General features: G+C 43.6%; 1 protein-coding gene across 5 annotated transcripts in view; it reads right to left on the bottom strand.

Moving 5' to 3' along the window:
- xdh (xanthine dehydrogenase) overlaps nt 1–26,216 on the bottom strand; it is a 106,321-nt gene that overhangs the window by 79,161 nt on the left and 944 nt on the right. For 3 of the 5 annotated variants that reach the window (XM_063040630.1, XM_063040629.1, XM_063040627.1), the window contains exons 2-12: nt 25,935–25,983; nt 24,385–24,464; nt 19,720–19,777; nt 17,955–18,051; nt 16,266–16,374; nt 14,663–14,789; nt 13,297–13,358; nt 8,273–8,344; nt 5,530–5,607; nt 4,387–4,528; nt 2,599–2,691 (exon numbers count right to left, since the gene is read on the bottom strand). In XM_063040630.1, the coding sequence (XP_062896700.1) occupies nt 2,599–2,691; nt 4,387–4,528; nt 5,530–5,607; nt 8,273–8,344; nt 13,297–13,358; nt 14,663–14,789; nt 16,266–16,374; nt 17,955–18,051; nt 19,720–19,777; nt 24,385–24,464; nt 25,935–25,962 (946 nt within the window). In that variant the 5' untranslated portion in view covers nt 25,963–25,983. Of the gene's footprint in view, nt 1–2,598; nt 2,692–4,386; nt 4,529–5,529; nt 5,608–8,272; nt 8,345–13,296; nt 13,359–14,662; nt 14,790–16,265; nt 16,375–17,954; nt 18,052–19,719; nt 19,778–24,384; nt 24,465–25,934; nt 25,984–26,216 lie in introns of those variants that run through there. The other 2 variants (XM_063040631.1, XM_063040632.1) reach the window with 2 other exon arrangements.

Raw genomic sequence — 26,216 nt, 5'->3', positions numbered from 1 at the left:
AGACCCACATTCTCCCTGTGCCGCAGGTTCTCTGCTTTCTTCCCACATTCCAAAGACATGCTGGGATGTTAACTGGCCACTGTCAATTATTCCTGGTGTAGGTGGGACGTAGCAGAAGCAGGTGCAAGCAATGCCCATGGAAGAGGGAATGGGTTACAGGAAAACAATTGAGACTGTGATTGATAGGAACAATCAGAGAGCCAGCATAGACCAAATGGGCCAAATTGCCTTCCTGCATGCTGCAAAAGATATGAAATGCCTTGATCAGTGCCAAGTGCTGATTACCTATGCTGATCTCCACATCTTAAAATAACTTGGTAGATGGAGAGTGCATAAACTATTAAAACAACTTCCTAACAGCATCACTTAAAATCCCACACAATTCACTATTTTGATGTCCTCCTTGTGTTATCGAGAAGTGAGTCACAAACTGTGGGTCACAATCTTTTATCTGATTTCTATTGGTAAGTAAGTAATGATATCATTATATTTGGGAAATTTTACCGGTATTGAGTAAAGGGTGCACCCAGACCAGTTTCCTAAATTCAATGAGAAACAGGCACAAGCATTTCAAAGTGAGAGTAATACATTCCATTTTTATCTGATGTATCCATAAAAATTAGCAAGCAGGTCCAGTCCAATTTCTAGACAAAACTGTTTACTTTTGTTTTGTGAGGCAGTATTCCTGGTTGACTCGAAGTGTGTTATTCCCTTACAATATAAGCAGGTGAGTGGATGCAGTCCACAGACAGCATCCCCTGCTGGTAGGAAAAGTGGGAAAAATCCTTTCCTTCTGCTTTGTGGCCAGTGATCTCCGAATTACATCTGGGATTATCAGAATGTGGGATTGTGATAAACTATGTCTTGTCACGACAAGTGCAGAACCATCTGCCTGAAGTCTGGGGAGTTTTTGAACTAAAAAAAAAATCACTTAAGTATTGACCCTTCAAGAACCAATAGATATGTTATAATTTTTTTGATAGAATGGATTAGAGTCATGAGAAACAGAGCATGGAAGCAAGCCCTTTGGTCTATTGGGTTCATACCAACCACCAGATATCCATTTACACTCATCGGACAGTAATTCCATCATTTTTTATTCTGCCGAGATACTCTTTAAATCCCCACCAGTTCTACCACTTACCAACACTCTAGGGGTAATTACAGAGACCAATTGAACTTCCAGCCCCATACATTTTTGGGATGCGAGACGGAACCAGAGCACCAAAAGAAATCCATGCAGTCACAGGGAGACTGCTGAGTTACACAGGTTCTACTGTTAACAAGCACACAGCCAAAATCCCATTTGCCTACATTACAACATAACTTTACAGTCATCGAGTCATAGAAAATTACAGCACAGAAGCAAGCCCTTCAGCCCATCTAGTCTTGCCAAACCATTAAAATGCCAACTCCATACTCCTCCCATCCATGTACCGATCCAAAATTCTTTTAAATGTTCAAATCGAGCTCACATGCACCACTTGGTCTAGCAGCTTGTTCCACTCTCTCACGATCCTCTGAGTGAAGAAGTTTCCCCTCATGTTTCCTTTAAATTTTTTCTCCTTTCACCCTTAACCCATAACCTCGAGTTGTAGTCCCACCCAACATCAGTGGAAAAAGCCTGCTTGCATTTCCCTATCTATACCCCTCTTAATTTTGTATACCTCCATGAAATCTTCCCTCAATCTTCTACATTCAAAGGAATAAAATCCAAACCAATTTAATCTCCTTATAACTCAGGTCCTCCGGTACCAGCAACGTCCTGATAAATTTTCTCTGTACTCTTTCAAACTTGTTTACATCGTTTCTGTAGGTAGGTGACCAAAACTGTACACCGTATTCCAAGTTAGTCCTCACCAACGTCTTGTACAACTTCACTGTAACATCCCATCTCCTGTACTCAATACTTTGATTATGAAGGCCAATAGACCAAAAGCTTTCTTTATAACCCTATCTCCCTGTGACACATCTTTCAATAAATTATTGATCTGTATTCCCAGACCCCTTTGTTCTACAGCATTCCTCAGTGCCCTGTCCACTGTGTAAAACCTACCCTTTCTATGCCTTACCTATTTGAAATATCTCAAGTCATTTCACAGCAACAGTTTCAGACGAAATAAAAAAAAACAGCACTATATAAAATGCCCATCTACAAGATATACAGTATAGCAGTAACACTGCAAAGTGACCCTGACAGCATTTGTGAAACCACAACCATTCCCACTGGAAAGTCAAGGATAACACCAGTCGTAGGTTCCTTTCCAAATCACACACCATCCTAACTGGAAATATATCACCATTCCTTCACCATCACTGTGTCTTAATCCTCGAAGATCTTCCCAACAGCACCATGGGAGGAGTACCTTCACCAGAGCTCACCCCCCCTCCTCCTCAATGGTATTTGAAGGTGGGCAATTAAATGCTTGCCTTGCCAGTGATAGTGGTATCCCATCAGTGAATAAAAGAGAGACGACACGTTTGGGCCAATTTTACTATAGTCAGTGTGGAACTAATCCGTCCCACTGACAGTTCAGGCTCCAAACATTTCACTGAGTTCCACGTGTGATTGAAGATTGATGTCTGTGCCTCACCCACCTGTATCTGTGCGTTTGGTAGAATTCAGTTCTGAAATATGAGCTGGAGCCAGAATCACTGGGTACAACATATTCTTGAATCTCATCTCAATGCCTGTAGGGGAGAGAGAGAGAGTGTGGGATGGGGTGGGGTGGGGGGAAGAGGGTTTGGGGAGGGGGGGGATGAGGGGCAGTAAATATTTGTCCTCAGTGTGATGTCTCCATGCCACCAATGCCACTCTCCTCACCCAAATTTGCATCTACTAGTAATTGGCTCTGTATATTCGGGTAGCGGAGTGGAGGGTGCATGTGGTTTTCTCAGGAGTTCTCCTTATTCTGAAGGAAACCCCATTTACCAGTGGTTCTCTAAGGCAAAATGTGGAAGAGGCTTAAAGGGGATGTAGGTTTACATGGTTTTTCCCACTCAGTGCAACTAGTGCGTTAATCAGAATTCACATGGCATAATCAGGATACAAAGATTCTGGAGGAAAACACAAGTATGGATTAGAATTAATCACTGACTGTTTCCTCAGGTTCTCTTCCCACTGGAACTCTGGAGAGTAAATACACCCCCACCCCCGAACACCCAGATAAAAACCTTTCCCCCTGGTGCTTCCGCATTTCCCAGTTGTACCCCTGGAGTCATACCCTTGGTGCATTGGCAGAGCAGCACCTTCACAGCTCCATCACACTCTGGTGCTGTCTGTCTGTATGCTCTCCCTGTAGTCCTGTGGGCTTCATCTGGGTGCTCCAGTTTCCACCCATCTCCCAAAGATGTGCAAGTCAATAGGTTAATTGTCCATTGTAAATTGCCCTTTATGTGTATGTGAGGGGTGGAATTTGGGGAGAGTTTTGGGAATTTGAAGAGAATAAAATGGTATTTATGTAGGGTTAGTGTAAATGGAGGTTTGGTGGTCAGCATGAACTCATTGGGCCAAAGAAAGATGATTTCCACTCCCTCCTCCATCTGGTCCCAAGCTTCCCCCATCTCTCCCATAATTTTCCTCCATCCCTGTAACAGAGGCCACATGTGGATATGAACTGAACTAATACTCCAGAGAACACAAGTTGTAGCTCCACTGGGACAGTCTGCAAATTTGAATCTTGATCATTAATTTGTAATAAAGAGGTATGCAGAGATAGAAAATAGCCCCACCATGTCCATGTCAACCATCAAAAACCCACTATTTCACTATATCCTACACTAACCCATTTTATTCCTGTCATCTTCCCCTAGATTTATCAATACCAGGAGCAATTTCAGCCAATTAACCCACCAATCTGCACATTTTTGGGACGTAGGAAGAAACCAGACCACCTGAGGGAAACCCACACACTCACAGGGAGAACATACAAACTCCACACAGACAGCACTTTAGATCAGGATTGGTGCCATGAGGCAGTAGCTGAACTCATTACACCACTGTGCCACTAATTTTTAATAGGGAATACCAATCAGTTCAGTCCTACCCCTTTTAGGGAAGAGCACTACTGATCACTAGTCCTAAACCACAGCACTGGCAACAGCTTCCAGAAGCAGCCAAAAATGTTGCTGCTTTGGAAAATGGGGCAATGGGTGATGTGTGAAATAGATGGATCTCGCTGGGGAATTCAACCTTAAGATAATTGTTTAAATGATGCTTGGAGCTCAGACTCCAACAGCAGGGAACATACTGTTCCTTTCATTTCATTACAACCATCATCCCGGTAACACTGGAATCCAATAACCCCAGCCCTTTGCCTCACTAGTGGAGGGATGCAGATTAGTTGGGGAAGGACCATTGTCCACTGCACTTTGTCTGCATCTTACCCACTTCTGTGTTGCCAACCACCAGCCTGGCCTCAGGATATTTAGTCTTCAGAGCCAGCAGCTCGCTTAGGGTTGTAGGTTGAATCCAAGTGACTCGCTCCCCTCTGAAGACCAGTGTTCTCTGAGGAAATTTATTAAGTGCCTGCAAAAACACAGGGGTGATAAGCAGTGATAGCTGGTCTGACTTTGAAAACAAGAGAATTTGAAAACTTGAGGTAGGGGTGCGCGGGAGCCAGTGGATCTCAATGAACACAGGGGTGAGGGGTGCACAGGGCTTGGTGGGAGTCAGGGCCGGCAAATGCGAGTGGGCTGAGCTCAAAAGTACGACCTGATATAGGAAATTGATTCAATTCCACCCAGTCTGCATTCCCTCTGCCGAGTTATTCCCAGAAGGTGTTGCCCAGGACAGGATCAATTCCCAGCCCACTGCTGCACATTGACATCCAGAGTGGAATGTCCCTCGCAGTGTGAGTGGGAGAAATCCATCCGCTGTAAGCCCAGTCAATGGCACTTTAGGTGCAGGGAGCCTGCTCGACTCCCAAACCAGCTGAGGGGAAGTTGTGGCTCAGAGAACCCTTTGGGCAAGTACGATTCAGCCACTGAAGGTAATGGGGAACTGACATAGTATAAGAGTTGATAGGAGATTGTATTGAAAGGCAGGCCAGAGTATTTCAAAGTATAACTTCTGCAAAACTGCTGCTGAGTCCATGGAAGAATCCGAGAGACAGGAAGCATTGTAGGGGCTCAACATCAGCACCTGCGGTCAGCATCAAATAAAACTGGACATCAATCTACGACAAGGTAGCCGAAGAGAAAGGGCTTAAGCAATGGCCTAGAATAGGAAAGAAAGAGGTAGAAAGGTAAAGGTTTCAAGAGTGAATTCTAAAACTTTAGGGGCTAGACAACTGGAGGCGAGTCAAACCATTAAATTCAGAGTGTATAAGAGGACAGCACTGAAGAAACAGAATGAAGCTGGAGGAGACGACAAAGATAGGGGCAGGTATGTCCATGAAGGGACTTGGAAACAAGTCAGAGAGTGTAGCTGCTCCATAAACCAGTGTGGTTAGGGAGTGTTTAATCCACGAAAGGGCTCAGTCAGAATGGGCTCCCTGGAGGGGGAGCTTTGTTATCACCTATACCTACCAGTTCAGGGGGGAAGATGGGTTCCTGAGTGGGATCCAGAGGCTGAAACTCTGATGATTCAAAAAGTTTGGATGATTTCTGTAAAGAGAAAATGTTTGTTAAACTAAACAGAAAGAGTCCAACATTAAGTGGGCCAGGCAGCAACTCCTATGAGAGAAATAGTATCAATGTTTCAGCACGATGATTAAAGGTTGAGATCTTCAGGTCAATTTTTCAACAGAAATTCACCTCACAGATGCTGCCTGGTCTCCCGAGTCTTTCTAAAACTTCCAGCTTCATTTTAGATTTTTAGCCACTGTAGTATTTTATTTCTGAAGTGTACTTTTTGTTACAGGGTACATGATAACCAGTAATATCCTCTGACTGTTAACAAATTTACTTTTCAATTGAGACTCGTATGATGATATAAATAAATTAGAATTGGATTTTACCCAATTTTTCATGCAGTTGGCAGGCACTGTGTTTTACTTTATTAGTAACTCAATCATGGTCAGAACGTGACTGTGAATTTGGGATATTTTTGTTTGTAAAACATCATTATTTCTTAAGCAGCGTTAAAACCTGAGCTGTGTAACTAAGGAGACAGCTACCACCTCATTCTTGCACTGACTCAAGGGAAACAGGTCAGTTCTTTTAAAGGGCCCCCTCCATGGCCATCACAGGTGGAATGGTTTGAAACTGTAGTAGGACGGTGAGAGTGAGAGTGAGGGTGAGGTTGACGCTGAGAGTGGGGTCGGTGAGGATGGGAGGAAAGGCAACAAGCATAGGCGCTTGGATGAAAATATCCGCATCTCACTGGGAACCAGATTCTCTGGTTTCCCCCCACACTCCAAAGACTTGCTGATATGATAGCTGGCCACCGTCAGTGACCTCTAGTGTAGGAGGGAGGTAGCAGGAGCAGGGTGAGTGATGCCCATGTGAAAGGAAATGGATTACAGGGAAATAAATGAGGGATTGGGACTGAGAGAGACAGCATAGACCAAATGGGCCAAATAGCCTCCTTCCATGCAGAGACAAGTTATGAAATGTCTTGATGAGTGCTGAGTGTTGCCTACACGTGGTGGATGGAGAATGTATAAACCCTTCCAACAATTGCCTAACTGGGCCATTTAGATTTATACATAATTCCCCAATTTGATGTCCTCTTTGCGTTATTGAGAAGTGAGTGACAAACTGTGGCTCACGATTTTTTGGTCTGATTTCTATTGGCAAGTTCGTAATAACATCATCATATCTGGGAAATGATACCTGTCCCTGAGTGAAGGGATTGCTCAGACCAGTTTCCTAAATTCAATGAGAAACGGACACAAACATTTCAAAATGGGAGTAATAAAGCCTATTTTTATCTGATGTATTCATTAAAATTAGCAAGCTGATCCAATTTCTAGACAAAATTGTTTACTTTTTTTGTGAGGTGCAGTGATCTCTGAGTTATGTCTGGGGCTGTCAGAGTGTGGGATTGTGATCTATTGTTTTGTCACTGCAAGTGCAGAACAATTAGCCTAAAGTCGGGGAGATTTTAAATAACGAATCACACAGCATTGCCCCTTTAAGAACTAATACACAGTTTATAATTTGCTTGGCAAAGTGGATTAGAGTCATGGAGAGATACAAAACAGAAAGAGCCCATTAGTCTATCAGGTTCATACCAACCAGCGGCATCCATTTACACTTACCCTACAGTAATCCCATTATTTTTTATTCTCCCCAGATACTCTTCAGCTCCCCACCAGATTCTGCACACTAGGGGCAATTACAGTGACCAGCTCAGCTACCAGTTCACACATCTTTGGGATGTGAGATGGAACTGGAAACCATAAGAAACAGGGAGACCGTTGAGTTACACAGGCTCTACTGTTAAGCACACAGACAAAAATCACTGTCAAATATGAGGACATGGATTTGCTTTGGTTAGATTATAAACTATCAATCTATAGTGATGAATTCAAGTGTAATCAGTGAGTTTGAGAATTTGATTTCAAATGTGAATCACTTTTGTACAGAGAGTTCTTACTGCCTCAGATTTGTTGGAACCCAGTGGAAGCAAATTCATCAATAACTTTCAATGTGGAATGGATTACTGTTGGAGGGAATATTTGTTGGGATTTGGGGAAGGAAAAGAGGAATAGGATGGCACAGTTAGGATTGCCTCCACATACTGTAGAAGGTCATGAATGTAGGGTTGAATGTAGCTAGAGCACTTTTAATGCAAGACCTTCCCATTGAAGTGACGTTTCTCTTTTTAGCTCATAGTTTCACAACTTGGGATAAGGTTTAAACTCAGGAGACTGAATCTGCCTGATAGTTATGAGATCGCCATTTCCACTTGTGTATGTGCACAAACACACACATCTAACCACACACGCACACTCACACAAACACACACAAAAACATTTATAATCACACATGCACACAGAGTACACACATATAAACACACATACCCACCAGCAAATATATGTGAGTAAACAAACACACATAATCACACAGTCATTTACATATACACAAAAACACACACAAAGATAACTATCAGTCTAACCAAACCACCACCCTGTACAGACATACTGCATAACACAAACATCATCTCTGTCTCTCTCCCCCTCCCCCTTCCCCTCTTACCCTCCCAGGCACACATGCATGCAAGGATGCATGCACAGATGCATGCAAGTGAGTACAGAAGTGTCAATATACTCATGCAGACGTTGTGGTGGTGAAGGGGTGTTAGAATTACTGGAGGGTACAAAACCTGATCAACCTCTTCAGGTTGTTGCTTGCAGCAGCTCTTGCCATCAGCAGCTCCACCACAGCAGCCCGGTGACTACATGGAGATAGAAAACATCAAAAATATCTTCACCACTTACTGCCAATTTCCACCTCTGCCTCAACGTCACACCACACATCCCAGACTCCCTCCCCATCTCAGGGGGCTGGGCTAACCAAAGCATCCCACAGCTATAATAAACATAAAATGCGAGAAATATTCAAAAATTGGAAGAAAAAGCAGTTTATGTCTCTGGTCTGGGGTCCTTCATCAGAAGAGAGTGAGTGTGTGAGTGAGTGAGTGAGTGTGTGTGTGTATGTGTGTGAGAGTGTGTGTGAGTGTGTGTGAGAGTGTGTGTGTGTGTGTGAGTGTGTGAGTGTGAGAGTGTGTGTGTGTGTGAGTGAGTGTGAGAGTGTGAGTGTGAGTGTGCGAGTGGGAGAGTGTGTGAGTGAGTGTGAGAGTGTGTGAGTGAGTGAGTGAGTGAGTGTGTGTGTGTGTGTGTGTATGTGTGTGAGAGTGTGTGTGAGTGTGTGTGAGAGTGTGTGTGTGTGTGTGAGTGTGTGTGTGTGAGTGTGAGAGTGTGTGTGTGTGTGAGTGAGTGTGAGAGTGTGAGTGTGAGTGTGCGAGTGTGAGAGAGTGTGTGAGTGAGTGTGAGAGTGTGTGAGTGAATGTGTGAGTGTGTGAGTGTGTGTTGTATTAGTAATATCGTCACACTTACATGTACAGAGAGGCAGTGGAAAAGCGTCGGTGGTATGCCATCCAGATGGATTATTCAACACACAAGGACAGCAATGCAGTGAAAAGAAAACAGAATCTACAATATGATGTTGCAGCTACAGAGAATGTGCTGTAAAGGTAAACAAATAAAGTACAAGGGCCAGAATGAAGTAGATTGGGAGATCAAGATTTCATCTTCAGTGCATAGGAAATCCTTCCAAAAATTTCATAACTATGGGATAGAAGCTGTCCTTGACCCTGGTGGTTTATGTTTTCAAGCTTTTGTATGTTCTGTCTGATGGGAGAAGGGAAAAGACAGAGTGAGATAGAAGAGCTCCTTGACTATGTTGAATGTTTTCCGGGGCAGCAAGCCTAGACGGAAGCTGTGTGGGAGAGGTTTGCTTGGCTGGCATGATGTTGTGTGTGAGCGTGCACGTGTGCATGAGCATGTATTTTCATGTGTGTGAGAACAAATTGATGCCCAGGCAGTATTGAATTAGGTCAATGAACGCTACCTTCTTATCTGTCCTTCAAGACCATAGCCCTACCTAATTCTTTTTCCCAAATTGAATGGATGGTATCTCTCCCTCACACCTGGATTTAGACATGTATAGAGTTCCTTCATCATCACTGGGTCTCCCGCTGTGATTGAACTGTGCAACAACCTTCACCAGATGGATTGCAGGAGAATTCAGCACAGCCTTCTCAACAGTGATCAGTAAATAGAGTCCTTGTCACAGTTCGTCGTGAGCAACTGTGTACAGAGGACTATCTGATCTACAGACTGCTCCTAGGGACTGAAATAAAGATGAACCAACCGCTACTAGATCATCAACTCAGTAACCTGCCAGAAACCTGATGGTCATCCAGCACAGCAAGCTGTCTGACTGGCAAATTCCAGGCTCCAGGAGCATGAGTTGAGGGATGCACTGAAACTTGGTGCAGCCAATGCAAGGGCTCAGTGGAGAAAGACCAGAGTCCCGTTTTCTTCTGCTACTGGACATGGAGGAGTGGACAATGGTGGGGAAGCCCCTCAAACAATAGAAGTCTGCATTGCCACAGGAGGCCACATGAGTGGCAATGGTACCATGTAATAAATGAGCTCAGACCATAAAACATAAGAGAAGAATGAGGCCATTCAGCCCACTGTGTCTGCTCCACCATTCTAATATGGATGAGTTATTATCCCTCTCAACTCCAGTCTCCCATCTTCTCCCCATAATCCTTGACACCCTGACTAATCAAGAACCTAAAAACCTCCACCTTAAATATACCCAATGACTTGGCCTCCACAGCCGTCTGTGGCAATGAATTCCGCTGGCCAAAGAAACCCTTTCCTCCTTTCTCTGTTATAAATGGATGTCCCTCTATTCTGACACTGTGCCCTCTGGTCCTAGATTCCACTACTGTAGGAAACATCCTCTCAACATCCATTCTATCTAGGCCTTTCAATATTTGTAGGTTTCAATGAAATCCCCCTCATTCTTCTAAACTCCAGTGAGCACAGGCTCAGAGCTATCAAACGCTACTCATACGTTAACCCTTTCATTCCCAGAATCATTCTAGCCAGCCTCCTCTGGACCCTCTCCAATGCCAGCATATTTTTTCTTAGATAACGGCCCAAAGCTGCTCACAGTACCTTAGTGCTGCCTGAACAATACCTTACAAAGCTTGTGTATTACATCTTTGCCTTTCTATTCTAGTCCTCTCAAAATGAATGCTCCCATTACATTTGTCTTCCTCACCACCAAATCAACTTGCAAGTTATCCTTCACAGAATCCAGCATGAGGACTTACAAGTCCTTTTGCATTTCTGATTTTTGAAATTTCTCCCCATTTAGGAAATAGCTTATGTCTTTATTCCTTCTACCAAGCACTTGACCATACACTTTCCTACTCTATATTCCATTTGCCACTTCTTTGCCCATTCTCCCAAACTCCGTTTCCTCAACACTACCTGTCACTCCACCCATCTTCATACCATCTACAACCTTGGCCACAAAGTCAACAATTCCATCATTCCAATCATTGACATTTAATTTGAACAGAAGCTGTCCCAACACTGGCCCCTGCAGAACACCACTAGTTATCATCAGTCAACCAGAAAAGGCCCTCTTTATTCCCACTCTTTGCCATGGGCTCTTATCTTGTTAAGCAGCCTCATGTGTGGCACCTTGTGAAAGGACTTCTGAAAATCCACTATACAGTACGTCCTTTGTCTATCCTAACTTTGGCCAGCTCCTCTCTCAGGCGTATGTAATTTCCTTAACTCTAGTATAATACAGGTACTGATACATCTGACTCCATCTTCTCCCTCTCAAACTGCAGGGTGGAGTTTATCATATTATGATCATTGCCTCCTAAGGGTTCCCTGATCAAATTTGGTTCATTGCACCTCGCCCAATCCAGAATCGTCTTTCCCCTGGTGGGCTCAACCACAAGCTGCTCTAAAATACTATCTCATAGGCAGTCTACAAATTCCATCTTTTGGGACCCAGCACCGTCCGGATTTTCCCAATCCACTTGCATATTGAAATCCCCATGACTATCATAACATTAGCTTTTTTACATGCCTTTCCTATATCCCATTGCAATTTGCATCCACGTCCTATCTACTGGTATACAACTCCCATCAAGGTCCCCTTACCCTTCAGATTCTTAACTCTACCCACAAGTATTCTACATTTTCTGATACTATGTAACCTGTTTCTAAGGATTTGACTTCACTTTTTACCAACAGATCCACCCCACCCCCTCTGCCTATCCACATGTCCTTTCGATACAATGTAAATCCTTGGATATAAACTATGATCTTCTTTCAACCACGACTCAGTGACACCCACAATTGCCAATGTGTAACTGTGCTCCAAAATCATCTACCTTATTCTGTATACTCCTTGCATTCAAATATAACCCCTCCAGTCCTGTATTCAACACCCTTTTTGATTTTGCTCTCACTGACTGAAATGTTGCCTCATCATCTGCCTGTCCTTTCTTATAGTCTCACCGCACACTTCATCACCTTGTGTACCAACTGCCCTATCACCCTGGTTTCCCATCGCCCTGCCAAATTAGTTTAAACCCTCCCCAACAGCTTTAGAAAACCTGCCCACAAGAATATTGTCCCCCCCTTGGGTTCAGGTGCATTCTGTCCTCTTTGTACAGATCATACCTTCCTCAAAAGAGATCCGGAAATCTGAAATCCTGCCCCCTGCCCCAACACCTCAACCACGCTCTCATTTGCCAAATCACCTTATTCTTACACCCTCCAGCATATGGCAGCAATCTCTGGAGGTCCTGCTTTTCAGCTTTCTACCCAACTCCCTCCATTCTCCCTTCAGGACCTCCTCCCTTTTCCTGCCTATGTTGTTGCTACCAATGTACACCACGATTTCCGGTTGCTCACTCTCTCCCTCCGAATGGTGTGGACCTGAGCGGAGACATCCCAGACCCTGGCACCTGGGAGGCAACATATCATTTGTGCAACACATACAAAATGCTGGAGGAAATCAGCAGGCCAGGCAGCATCTATGGAAAAGACTAGTCGACGTTTTGGGCTGAGACCCTTTATCAGGATCTTGTTTGTGATATCATCTGGGTGTCTTTTCAGGTCCACAGAATCTCCTCTCTGCTCCTCCAACTATGGAATACTCTACCACTACTGCACTGTTTTCTCTTCCACCTTCCCCCTCCTCCCACCACCACCACCTTCTGAGCCAGAGACAGACTCAGTGCCAGAAACCTAATTGCTGTGGCTTTCCTGTTAGGCCATTGCCCCTCTTCCCCCAACAGTATCCAAGGTTGTATAGCTGTTGTTGAGTGGAATGGCCACAAATATTCTCTGCACCGGCTGTCTAACCCTTTTACCCTCCCGACAGTAACCTGTGTCCTGCACCTTGGGTGTAATTATCTCCTGTATGCCCTTTTGCTCAACTCCTCAGCCTCCTGAATGATCCAGAGATCATCCAGTTCCAATTCCGTAATGCAGTGTGAAAGAAGCTGTAGCTGTATGCACTTCCTGCAGGTATAGTCATCAGCAGTACTGGAAAGTCTCCCCGCCTTCCCACATCCCGCAAGAGGAGCATTCCACTATCCTGCCTGGCATCTCGACCGCAGTAACTGTGATCAGCAACGGCAGTAAATACTGTCCTTGCCTCGATGACAAGAAACTCACTTTCAGTTATCAGATCCTGTTGACAGGGCAAATAAACAAGGGTCTATAAAAACAATCAGTGGTAGCCACAGTCTGACAAAAGGTAAATATTTGGCCGCAGCCATTGGAGTTTCCTTACTTGGGTGAAGGTACGGTAACCCTCGAGGATGGGTCTGTATCCTGTGCAGCGACACAAGTTTCCTGGGAGGCAAATTAACAGAGGTAATTTAAAATTAAGCAGTCACACTGACATAGTTCGAATATCCCACACCTGTTCTCTCTCTGATGCTGTGAAATTCAGCAGAGAATTTATCTCAATCAGCAGCAAGAAGGTGCACTGTGAGGTGGTGAGTTACAGTGGTTTCCACCAGCTGACAGAGGACACCTTTGGTGCTTGTGTGAAACCAGGAACATCAGAGCCGAGACTCATATATAAAATATGCGGAAGAGGCAGTGACTGGAATCATCGATTCTGTTTATCTTACAGATGCTGCCTGACCTGCGAAATGTTTCCATCAGCTTTTGTAAAAGGTACAAACTCGAAGGCTGAGAGGAGATTTAATTGGGGTGGGGGGGAGAGGTGTTGAATAAAAATTAAGGGAGAGAGATTTGGATAGACTATATTACAAGAACATCTAGATTTTAGGTCGGGAGGGGGCCAACTAGCAGGAATGTAAGAGTTTAGAGGGAAGTGAAAGAAAAGAATGGAGCCAGAGCTGGTCCGGAACACTTGGATAGAGAACAGAAAACTTCAACATATCAATGTCATGGACCTAAGGAATTCCTCATCTCTCTCTTTATCCACATAAATCTTACAGGCAATCCAGGCAATCTTTAGTAAGTATTGCCCCTCTCTTTTTGCCTTAGCTGACCCAAGCCAAGTTTCCCTTTTACTTGAATTCAGTGTTTAGAGGCTAAGGAGGGATATGAAATTCGCCTGAGAGCAGTATGACCACACGTGGTGAACGCATGGTGCAGAGGTGTGACCTCGCATTGTGTATGCATTTTTCCAGATGGTTATTGGGAAGGCCCACGACGTTGTCGTCACTTCCTCCCACTCACTTCTGCCACCCAAATCACTCACACTCTCCTGTTCATTGATCAGCTCCTTTCTCCATGAAATGTGTGTCAAAGCTTTGGCTTCCATGGTACAACAGAAAAGGAGGCTATTGAGTCCATGCCAGCTCCAAGAGGGGGAGTAACCCCATCAGTCCCATGCACCCGATTTACCATCTGGCACCCTGTGACTTTATCCACTCTTACACGCTCATCAGCTCCTCTTAGATTCTTTTGTTGCTTACAAAGGATTAACTTACAGTGGCCAATTAACCTCCTAGCTCATAAAAAGAGCACAGAAATTCGAGGTGTAATCTGCACCCTTGGAACTGTGAGGCAGTTGAACTAACTACTGCACCACCTTACTGCCCTTTAATCTGTTCCCTTACTCCATCAGGTTGCAAACTGGACAAGGGACAGGAACTGAGCCTCAAACGAGCAGGCTCTACCTTGGAGGGTGTCTTCGATTTCCTCCATTGTGGGGTTCAGGTTGTTCCGCAATAAAGTGTATACAGACATGACAATTCCCGGGGTGCAGAATCCACACTGGGAGCCGTGGGCCTTTGCAATACGCTCCTGAGGTTGAAACAAAAGCAGAGATTTAGTGCGGGAAGTTTGATCAGACATGGAAACTCTCATTGCAATGCAGTGAAGAACAAAACCGGGCCATCGTATGAAGCATGGAAGAGATGCTCTAAATGCTTTGGATTCTATATTAGCAAGAGATAATGGTTCCATAACATTTAAAGGGAATTATATTATCCCTGGGGTTTTACTAAGAGATCTAGGTAACAGCAGTCCCATCACAGTACCATAAACTCCAGCATGCCACAGTGGTGCAGTGGTAAGAGCCACTACCTCACAGCAATTCCAGTGATGCAGGTTCAATGCTGACCACGGCTGCTGTCCCCTGCACGGACTCCAGTTTTGTCCCAAGGATGTTAAATTTGCCACCGGAAATTGTTCCTTATGGGGAAGTGAGTGGGAAATCTTGAGGAAATTGATAAGAATGTGGGTTGAGTAAAAAATAAGGGATTAATGTATTAGTAAAATAGGGTGTTTGATGGACCAAAGAATCTGTTTTCATGCTGTATGACTTGGCGACCTACGTATCAGTTACTGGAGCTAATATACAGTACTTAAACAATTCCACAGAAAACAGGCACAGTTATGGATCGTCTCTGGTCAGCTGCAAACACACCACATCATGTGACATCTGAGGATGATGACTGGTTCAGTCAAAGTAGGCAGATGGGAAGTTGTTCCCGTGAGCAAATGGTTCAAGACTCTCTGGACTGAGACCTAAAGTTACAAGGCAAGTGTGTAGCAAAGCAGTTCTGATGCATGAAGTGTGGACCAAACATACTGCCAACACCCACTTGGATTCCAGCAAAAATTCATCAGCCTGGGGAGAAACCAGTTAAAAGAAATTCTTCAAAATAGATAGATTAAAAAAATAAATAAATAGATAGTTAGCTAAGTCTGTAGATACTGGAAATCAGAAATAAAAGTAGAAACTGCTGGACTCGCTGTATTTGTAGTGAGAGAATCGGAGTCCACATTTTGGGTGAACAATGGGTGCAATGCCTGCAGTTTGAAAGCTGCTTTTATGCATTCCACCAATGGATAAATTTTCACGTCAATTTTTCTTTAAATAATCCACAGACTGGTTCTGCTCTGAAACTCTCTGTGTATATGGAAGGTGGAAAGAGAACCAACCAGGCCCTTCCAAACGGACTGGATAGGCACTTACGAACGAATGAGTTTGAGGCAAACAGGACAACAGCAGGGATGGGATTGATGGTGCCAGCTTTTCTCCTTTACGTCTTGGCTTACAAGACCCAAGTCCTAGACGTTTGCATAAATGACCCGGCACCTCAAAGGTCTGAGCACGTCTGTCCCCAGGTCTCTTGGTCCCTGCTCTCCTTACGGAATCCCGCCACGTATCATCACAGTGCCACATCATGCCCTTCAGTTTACAGCTGGCACCACTGACCCCGCCTTCTGCACGTAGAAGGGAGACATGGTACTAATGCCAGGGGTGCAGCTCACCTGGACTGGATGAAGCCTCGTACTGGTGCTCCCGATCCCCTCCACCGTGGTCACAGCAGTCCAGTGAAGAGAGCAAAGGGGTGCCAGACAGGCGTTCACAGCCATGTGTCTGCGGAGATGCTGTCAAGGTGGCACAGAATGTCTGGTGGTGTCCTGACTGATTGGGAAGACTAGGACCAAAATGGCCCAGATAGAGAGTGGAAAGAGATGCTGGGGAAGTGGGTGACAGGACATATGTGGAATAGGCTCACTTTAACCAAGTGGATCACAAAAATATTAACTAACTAATGATAAATCCAATCATTGATGTCATTAACCTGCTTCGGTTAAACTCTGAAAGGTAGAGACCAGCCTGAGGTTTAGAGTCACAGTCTCTCACATTCTCTCTCACTCACAGTCCCTCTCACTCTCTCTCTCAGTCCCTCTCACTCATTTATCACCTTTTTAATTTATCAGGGTCCAGTATACAAACATCATCTGCCTCCCCTTATCACCTTCCAGTTTGTGTCTCTATCTTTCCCTTCCTCTCCCTCACCCAGTTCCTCATTTCCTTGTCTGTTTCCACCTATCATTCCCAGCCTCTGTCTCTGAACTCCATGCTGCATCCTTCCCCACACGTCTCCCAACTCCACCCACGTCCACCAATAACCTCCCGGCCCCTGCCTCACATCTCTCCCTCTGGCTGACCTCCCTCTACACTCTCACTCGATGCAGTGTCTCAACACAAAGTGTCAGCCATTCCTTTCCCTCCACGGATGCTGACTGACCCACTGAGTTCCTCCAGAAGCTTGATTTTTTTGCTCCAGATCCCAGCAGCTGGAACGAGCTGCCTGGGAAAGTTCCTGAGGGAGGAACAACAGTGAGATTTGAGAGACATATGGAATATATTTCTCTCAACCGAACAGGAACTCTTTAGAGATATGGGCCAAACATGGGCAAATAGGACTAGTTTAGCTGAGCATTTTGATTGACATGAATGATTTGGCCCAAGTGACCTGTATTCACACTATATCATTTATAATTGTACGTCTAAACTGCAGTCTTTTGTGTCTCCAATCTCTCTTTTCCCAATACTCCTGCCAGTTTGCCAAGAACTGAAACCCATTTCTCCCTACCCTGCACCTGTCGCATATTCAATTCTCTGATCCTATCCCAATTTGCATTTATTGGTTATAACTCAGAAGTTAGTATTTATGCTCAGTAATTTGGACCAGAAATGTTTATATTTCTTCAACTGGACATTTTTGTTCATTCTCTGTATTTTGTTTAGAGGTTTCTTGCTAACCTCGAAAAGACTATGTTCACTGTGTAATGTGAAGGATTCATGGAGCCTTTGCCTCTCCAGAGAAAACAACCCAATTTGTCCAGTTTCTCCTCACACCACATGCCATCAGATCCGGGCAGCATCCTGGTACCTCTTCCCCACCCACTTCAAAGTCTGTAAAGGTGTAATCATATATCTCCTAGAAAAAGGCAAAGGCTGCTCACACGTGGAACACCTTGATATTATTGGTGTCTGGTCTGGGTGTAGGAGTTATGGTTGGGGGAAATGAGGATACCCAATGGATTGCAAACACTTTGCAGAATCTTTTTGCTTTTGCAATGTTTAACAAGTTCCATTGAATATGAATGCCGAGAAGGAAATCAATCAGGTTTTCTTGTGTCATATACTGGTTGGTGAAAGGATACATGATCTTCCCCTGGAGAGTGTTGTACTTGGAGATCATCACTGTGCAAGAGCCACACCCTCCTTCCCCACAGCCGAGCTTGGTTCCAGTTAGCCCCACTGATAGTTACATTAAGGAAAGCTGTGGTCAACAGATATGTAACTGATTGACACAGACCACTCAAAATGCATCCGAACAGATTCCATAGGCTGTTGCGGGTAAAATTATTGGATGGGTATCGGAGGACAACCAAAGGATGTGCACCTGAAGAAGAGCCAGTCAGAAACTGCCCAGGGAATGAAGAATATGAAATGAATGACATCTAGCCTGGTCAGACCAACATATATCAATTTAAAGCAAAAAGTGACCATCAAAAGAGTTTAGCAAAAAGCATACACAGAAACCAATTCAGCTAGCAATTGGGGTTACAGGGCAATGTGAACTAATTCCTCTTTTCACAGATGCTGTTAACTGGCAGAGTTCTTCCAGTTTTTCTGTTTGGGTTTAATGATGTAGTTGGAGAGAAACCGATGGGTTCAGTGATGGAATTTACAGGGAACCAGTGGGTACAGTGATTGAGTTTATACAGAAATCAGTGGGGTCAGTGATGAAGCTTATAGGGAACCAATAGGTTCAGTGATAGCATTTACACAGGCAACCAGTTGGTCCACTGGTGGTTTGTAGAGGACCAGTGGGTCCAGTGATTGAGCTTATAGAGGAACCATTTGGTTCCATGGTGGTGGATGCAGGGAAATAGTGGGGTCAGTCTTGGAGTTTATCATGGACAAGTGGGCACAGTGAGTGGGTTTACAGATATTTGCCACTGACAGAATTTGCAGTGTTGGCTCATATAGATTTTATGGTGTGTGCCGTTCGCTTGATCTACATAGTACTTTTCCAGAAGAATTTAGCCAAGTCCTAAACTCAACACCAGCCATTATGAAATTCAATTAGCCATAAAACAGACTGTGTGCCTAACAGCTGACTCTGTTCATTACAATTTGAGATTGAGACAGAAATAATTCTTATTACATTAGTAAAATTGAAAGGATTCATTTCCAGAAATATGCTATAATCATTATTATCTGCTGTGAATTTTGTCAATCATGCAGGGTATTAGTTTGAATTCTTGTAAAAGGCTGTGACATGTTAACACAGAAACACAACCTAAATGCATTCAGGATTTGTCAGACAGGTTATGGCATTCATTTAAGAGTGAATAATTTCTGTGGCAAATATGGAAATATCAAAATGGTATTTTTTTATTTTTGAGATACAGTGCGGAATAGGCCCTTCTGGCCCTTTGAGCCACACTGCACTGTGCTGCCCAGCTGCCCCTGATTTAATCTTAGCCACTGTTAGACAGGTCTCAAGCTGGTGTTGAAATGCTCCCTCTCTAAAGCTTCATGTATCACTGAGGTGCTATTAAATGGTTATTCCCGATTACTTGTGGTGGTCTTTAAAGTATCCCAAGCCACAGCTTGGTGCAAGGTCACTGATCCTTTAACTACAGGCTACACTAGTTGGACGACACAATGGAAGAAACCAGTTGTACTTCTGTATTGCAGATTGTGTCGAGGAACCATCTATTTTGATTGGCCCCTTTACTCCACCCCCTATTTAACAACAACATATCAATTTCCTTGGAAGAGCTTAGTAAGGGTAGGGATCCCAATTTTTTATCTGACGTTGAGCGTGGTCTTTTGGAAGGATCTGCTAGCACACTTCCCTCTCACCCTCCACGTTTGTAAATCACATGTACCACCAATTGCACAAAGCAAGGATACATTTCCTCCTCAGGAAGGTTAACAAGTTCAGTTCAGGATCCACATTTCTCTCCACAACCTGTGGACAATCAAACAAGAACAGAAGAAAGAGTTAGCACACCCTAGCAACTAATAAACCTTAATGAGGTTGTCCACTGCTCTTTTAATTTTCCAGCAGCTGAAGAACTGCACAGCATCAGTGTAAGATGGTCAGAGTACCACGTGGCAGACAAGCTGGAACTCCAGGGAGAGAAGTTAATTCCTCAACAACACTGAGTTATAATCAGCGCCCTTCTTTCAATTCCATTGGCTTCAAACAAAGCAAACATGCAGATGGGATTCACCTAAATGAGGATGCTTTTCTGGTGACTTTAGATCCCACTCCACTTATGTATTTTTCTCCCATCTCCACACTCAATGTTCAGGGGAAGCTAGCTTGGACATACTGGCTTATGCCATCATGGTTCCTATTGTCCTACAACTCCCAACCCATGGTGTGGGACATCCCCACTACATGGGCTGCATCACTGTATAAAGGGCATCTAGAGCATGCAAACTCTTTTCAGTTTAGTAATTGCCTTTAGGGGAAGAATCTATTGTCCCATGTTTGCTGGTGACTCCGTTCGCACAGCTCGATCTTAATTGTCATGTGAAATGGCCGGCAATCCATGAAATGAGGCCACCCAGATCAAAGCTGCCTTTGGGCTAACACACATCAGAGTGTATTCACCACAGTGTTGGCTAGCATTTGGCTCACTATAATGTAAGGCAACAGGTCTAAAGACTCATCCAAGAGTTCAAATTCCATCATGGTCTGACTGCCCTTAACACCGTAATCAACCCCGACCTGACAAACTTGCTAGCTGCCTGCATCTTTCTCATTTTAATCTTTTGGAAAACCTGCACTTTCATCCCTATCAAGGGCCAAATCTTTTCACTTCTTTTATCAAACCTCCTACCTTACCCATACCAAACTAGAGGATGCTCAAAATACTCAGCGGGTCAGGCAGCATCTGTGGAAAGAGGAGAAGTTAACTTTTCAATTCGGTAAACTTTCACCAGAACTGATGGACATTCTGATTGAGCTGAAATATTAATCCAGAATCAGAATCAGGTTTATTATCACCAGCATGTGGCATGAAATTTGTTAAATTAGCAGCAGCAATTCAATGCAATACATAATCTAGCAGAGATAAAAAAAATAATAAATAAACAAGTAAATCAGTTATGTATATTCAATAGATTAAAAATGTGCAAAAACAGAAATATTGTATATTAAAAAAAAGGTGAGGTAGTGTCCAAAGATTCAATGTCCATTTAGGAATGGGATGGTGGAGAAGAAGCTGTTCCTGAATCGCTGACTGTGTGCCTTCAGGCTTCTGTATCTCCTACCTGATGGCAACAGTGAGAAAAGGGCATGCCTTGGGTGCTGGAGGTCCTTAATAATGGATATTACCTTTCTGAGACACCGCTCCCTAAAGATGTCCTGGGTACTTTGTAGGCTAATGCCCAAGATGGAGCTGACTAGGTTTACAACCGTCTGCAGCTTCTATCGGTCCTGTGCAGTAGCCCCCTCATACCAGACAATGATGGAGCCTGTCAGAATGCTCTTCATGGTATAACTATAGAAGTTTTTGAGTGTATTTGTTGACATGCCAAATCGCATCAAATTCCTAATAAAGTATAGCCATTGCCTTACCTTCTGTATAACTGCATCAATATGTTGGGACCGGGTTAGATCCTCAGAGATCTTGTTACCCAGGAACTTGAAGTTTCTCTTTCCATAGATGGCTGCTGCCCTGAAAAATTCTGTTGCCCTCTACTATCATTTCAGATTTCCAAGCACCTGTTGTGTTCTGCTTTTCTGACTAATTTTCCTTCATTAGTACACATTTTCAAACTAATCAACTGTGTTCAGCTTCTGATCCTTTGCTCAGAGAGCACATATTCCTGATAAGAATCTTATCAAAGGCTTGGAGTGTTTTACCACTCATGTCAAATGCTATGGGAAAAAATTGAGGTGTTTAAACTTATGTTGACAACCCGAGAGCAAAGGGATTTTGAGTATAACAAAAAAAGATCTTAATGGCAACACAGACTGTCAAGCCAAAATCCAACAAAAGCCACAATGGAAGGGTTTTACTGGGGCATTTCAGAGGGGAAATACCCTCTGAATTTGAAGCAATGGCTTCAGTTGGGAAAATTGACAAATTTGATAGTACTAATGAAGCCACTGTTAAAGAAAACTCACATGAAGGGGTGAGAATGAGAATGTCATATAATTGAGTACATTAAAGGTGAGTGGGTAAAAAAAAATTATAGGAGGTTGAAAGGTCAGACCTTCCAGATACAGGTGTATTTTTACTACAATCAATCAAGTGATCTCCATTTAACTAATTATGTGACTGTAAAACCAATTGGCTGCACCAGTGATGATTCGTGTGTCATATTAAAGGGAATGAATACTTATGCAATCAATTAATTTGTAATTAATTTAGATCACTTTACAGAGATCTGTTTTCACTTTGCCACAAAAGAGTCTTTTTCTGTTGACCAGTCAAAAAAAACCAAACTAAATCCACTGTGATTTAATGTTGTAAAACAATGAAACATGAAAATTTCCTTGGTGGGGGGGGGGGGTTGGATGAATACTTTTTATAGGCACTGTATTTCCAATGTTCTAATTGTGAGGCATTTTTTTAAAAAAACACAGAATCCAGTAGGTGCCTGGAACATGTTGCCATGGGAAGTGGTTGAAGCCACTATGACAGCAACTTTTAAAAGGCAAGCATATGAACAGACAGGGAATGGAGAAATATGGACCATGGATAAGATGATGTCAATAATGAGGAAGGTTTTCATAGATTACTGGGCGAATCTTGATCAGCAAGGGAGGTGGTTGAGGCATAGCAAAAGGATTTCAGTAGAGATATTGAGTGAGTTCATTTTGGAAATTCATACCGGTGCAGGTTGTTTAATATGCTGATCTTCATCAGTAGAACAGTGAATATAGGAGTTGGAACATTATCTTGCAGTTGTATAGGTTATTACTGAGATCATACTTGGAGTTCTGTGTACAGTTTTTGTCACCCTCTTACAGGAAAGGCATAGCTAAAGTAGAAAGAATGCAGAAAAGATTTCCAAAGATATTGCCAGACTAGAGGGCCTGAGTTATAGGGAGGTGGTGGCCAGGCTGGGATTTCGTTCCTTGGAACATATGAGACCCTTTCAGTAAGATGGTGGCATGCTTGGTTGCAGAGGCCTCTCCAAGTCCAACAAATGGTGTAATTGTGTGTCTGCAAAGTTCTTCTTGTAAACGGACATTGGTAATATAGAATACTGCACATCCAGTTCATTGGTTCAGTGGCGAGGTGACAATGGGGAAGCTGCATGGCGTTGTTGTGCTGACCAGGCCCTCATGCCATGGCTTTGCCTGTTTCGGCCACCTGGGGAGAAGGTGCCAGAGGCTGTGTGGGAGAGAACAGAGGTGCAGCGGGCACACTGGAATCTATGCTGGGTTGGAGACTGGCCCCTCCCAACACTACTCTGCTCTCAGGTGTTTGCTCCTGGGAAGACAAGCCGGATTTCCTGGGGCCGACCCGATGCAAGACAAGATGATTTGAACCAGCACAGGATAAGGGACTGCTGCACACTGGTTCTTACAAAAATGTGGCTCCAGGACTACAACCGACACATGACCAATCTTCAGGCCATGCCTCTCAGAGACTTGAGCTAACATTATTTTTTGTAAATGCATGTGCTATCATAGCTCTACGTGCTGCATGTGACTGTATGTGCTGTGTGCGACTGTATGTGTTACTGTGACTGCATGTGCTGTGTTTTGCACCTTGGCCCTGGAGAAACACTGTCTCGTTTAGCTGTGCACATGTGTACTGTTGAATGACAAACTTGAACTTGAACTTGAATGAGGAAGTTGAATTTGAATAAGTGTTTTAAATCATGAGTGGCATTGATAAGATGGATGGAAACAGTCTTATCACCAGGATAGTGGAGTCCAAATTTTGGGGACAAAGGTTTAGGGTGAGCAGGGAAAGATTTAAAAGGGATCTGAAGGGCAAATTTTTCATGCAGAAGGTGTAGATGGTTGCAGAGGATTGCAGATATATGGAATGAGCTGCAAGAAGAAGTGGTTGTGACAGCTACAACAGTATCATTTGTGAAGCACTTGGATAGGTACATGAAGGGATTTGGGCCACACAGGAAATTTGGACTAGCTGGGTGGGAACTGTGGTCAGTATGGATTCATTGGGCTGAAGGGCCTGCATCTGGGCTGTACTATTCTATGACTCTAAAGACAGGTGGGATTAGTTTAAAATGCCATCATGGTCGGCACAAATATTCTTGGCCAAAGGATCCTTCCCATGCTTTACTGTTCAATATTTCTTAACTGCATGGTGGTTATTTTGAAACAGTGATCTCCTTGTTCTAGATTCATGAGAGGAACCAGGGGTGTATGGAAAATCCTCCCATATCCCCCAGTCATATATTTTTAAATTAGTTTTGAGTTTCAACCCTGGATCATTGTAACACTGGAAGGGATGATAGAGCTGGGGCTTAGAAGCCAACAGCAAATATTTTAAAACTGAGATACCTTGAAGTCAGATCTAATGTAGACCCTTAATTCACTCAATTACTGCTCTTGGCCAATGACCCTATTCCTCCTACCTTGCGTCCATTGACAAAGAAAACCAACTCGTCACTTTCTGACACTGTGGAGCTCTCCATACCATGAATCATTTTCCAAGCTGTTAAAAGAAATTCCAAAAGGCTATTAGGTACAGTGGAAACAACGGAACAAAACACCTTCCTTCCCACCTCTTGTTCATCTCCCAGAGTTTGATATAAACCTGGAGAAGGCTTCCAATTGGGAGCCGTGAGCAATAGACTGGGATCTGAGAAAATATGGCACTGAAGATAAACAGCAGAAAAATGTTTAATTGAAAACAGAAAATGCACAAAATTACACAGGCGTTGATGGGTCGAGAACATGCGAAGAATTTATTAATGCGCAGTGAATAAGCATCAGCCCTTGACACATGGAAGAATCTGCTCCTATTATTACAAACTAGAATTGTTTGTTTTGTTTCTAATGGATAGTTTTCAGGACAGCTCATTCTTTATATGCCTGCCCTGGTGAAATTTCACATTAGAAAATTGAGTTGTTTCCATCGCACATACAATGGCTCTGACCAACCCCATCTCAGTGGGGCTCTAAAGCAGTACCCTTTCTCCATTGTCCATTACTTGGAACCATAGAATAACCCTTGTGGATGTCCATAGGGGCAGGAGTAGATTGTAGAGTCCCTCAAGCCTGTTTGTCATTCAATGCTCACAGCCGAGGTGACCATTTCATTGGCTCCACCCTCGGTTTTTCTGTTGTGGCCTCTGCAGATTCTTCTCCAATCTGCTGTTCAGTAGAGGAAGTAATACGGATAGAACTTGTAAATAAACAATCTTTAAAGAGGGCAAACAATGCAGTGAACTCTGATGTAGTAAACTTCACTCCACACAGTGCACACAGTCATTAAGGAAATCAAAAGATAGGAATGAAATTGGAGATCAAATCAAGGACAATTTCTGGGCTAATCACCCCAGAATCAGTCCACTCTCAGTTATCAGCAATGTAATGGAAGGTCTCATCAAGACAGTCATAGGCAAATAGCACATATCCAGCCCTTGTTTTGAGCCACAAAGCTTAAAACTCAACCCAGCCTTAGTGGAAAGAGCTGAACTGCGGAAATAAGATGTGAATGTCTATCTCTGATGTCAATTGTGGAGAGTCTGATTATTAATTAGAATTAGGTGAACCTCTCCAACCAGACCAGCATTACTGCAGAGTTCACTCTACAAAATACACACACTTACTCCAACGGCACCTCTCAAATGTACGGCATCTGTCACCAGTAAGGACAAGGGAAGAAGGTGCAAAGGAGCACCACTACCTGCAGGTTCCTCTCCAAGTTACCACACCACCCTGAAATGGAAATATATCACTGTTCCTTCTTTGTCACGGGTTTAAATCCTGTGACTCCCTCCTCAAAAACACTGAGGGTGCACCTTCACCGGAAGGACTGCAGTAGTTCAAGATGGCTTCTCAAGGCCAGTTAGGGATGGGCGATAAATGTTGGCCTTGCCGGTGACATCAATTATACCCAAGTCCCAAATAAAGATGAATTTAAATAACCAAATCAATAAATAAATAAATAGTTGCTTACCTTCCACCTCAGGGTTGAAGTCTTCCATTCACAGACTCAGCACACAATCCTACCAATGATTGTACATATTGTTAGATTCCAAGAGAAGGGCGAGGCCAAAGCTAATTCCAACCCAAGCCAGTGCTGTGAACTGGAATACCCAGTTAACTGCCACGTTGGTGATTCATTGGGAATCAGGTTGATTTACACCACGGGTCTCCTTTAAACTTTCTCCCTCGCACCTAAAACCTGTGCCCTTCAGTATGGGTCATTTCCACCTTGGGAGAAAAAGACCAACTCTGC

The sequence above is a fragment of the Mobula hypostoma genome, chromosome 2 (genome assembly GCF_963921235.1).
Source record: "Mobula hypostoma chromosome 2, sMobHyp1.1, whole genome shotgun sequence".
In the NCBI taxonomy this organism is placed as follows: Eukaryota; Metazoa; Chordata; class Chondrichthyes; order Myliobatiformes; family Myliobatidae; genus Mobula; species Mobula hypostoma.
The sequence above is the reverse complement of the archived record's forward strand: the minus strand, read 5'-3'. Positions and strand labels throughout refer to the sequence as shown.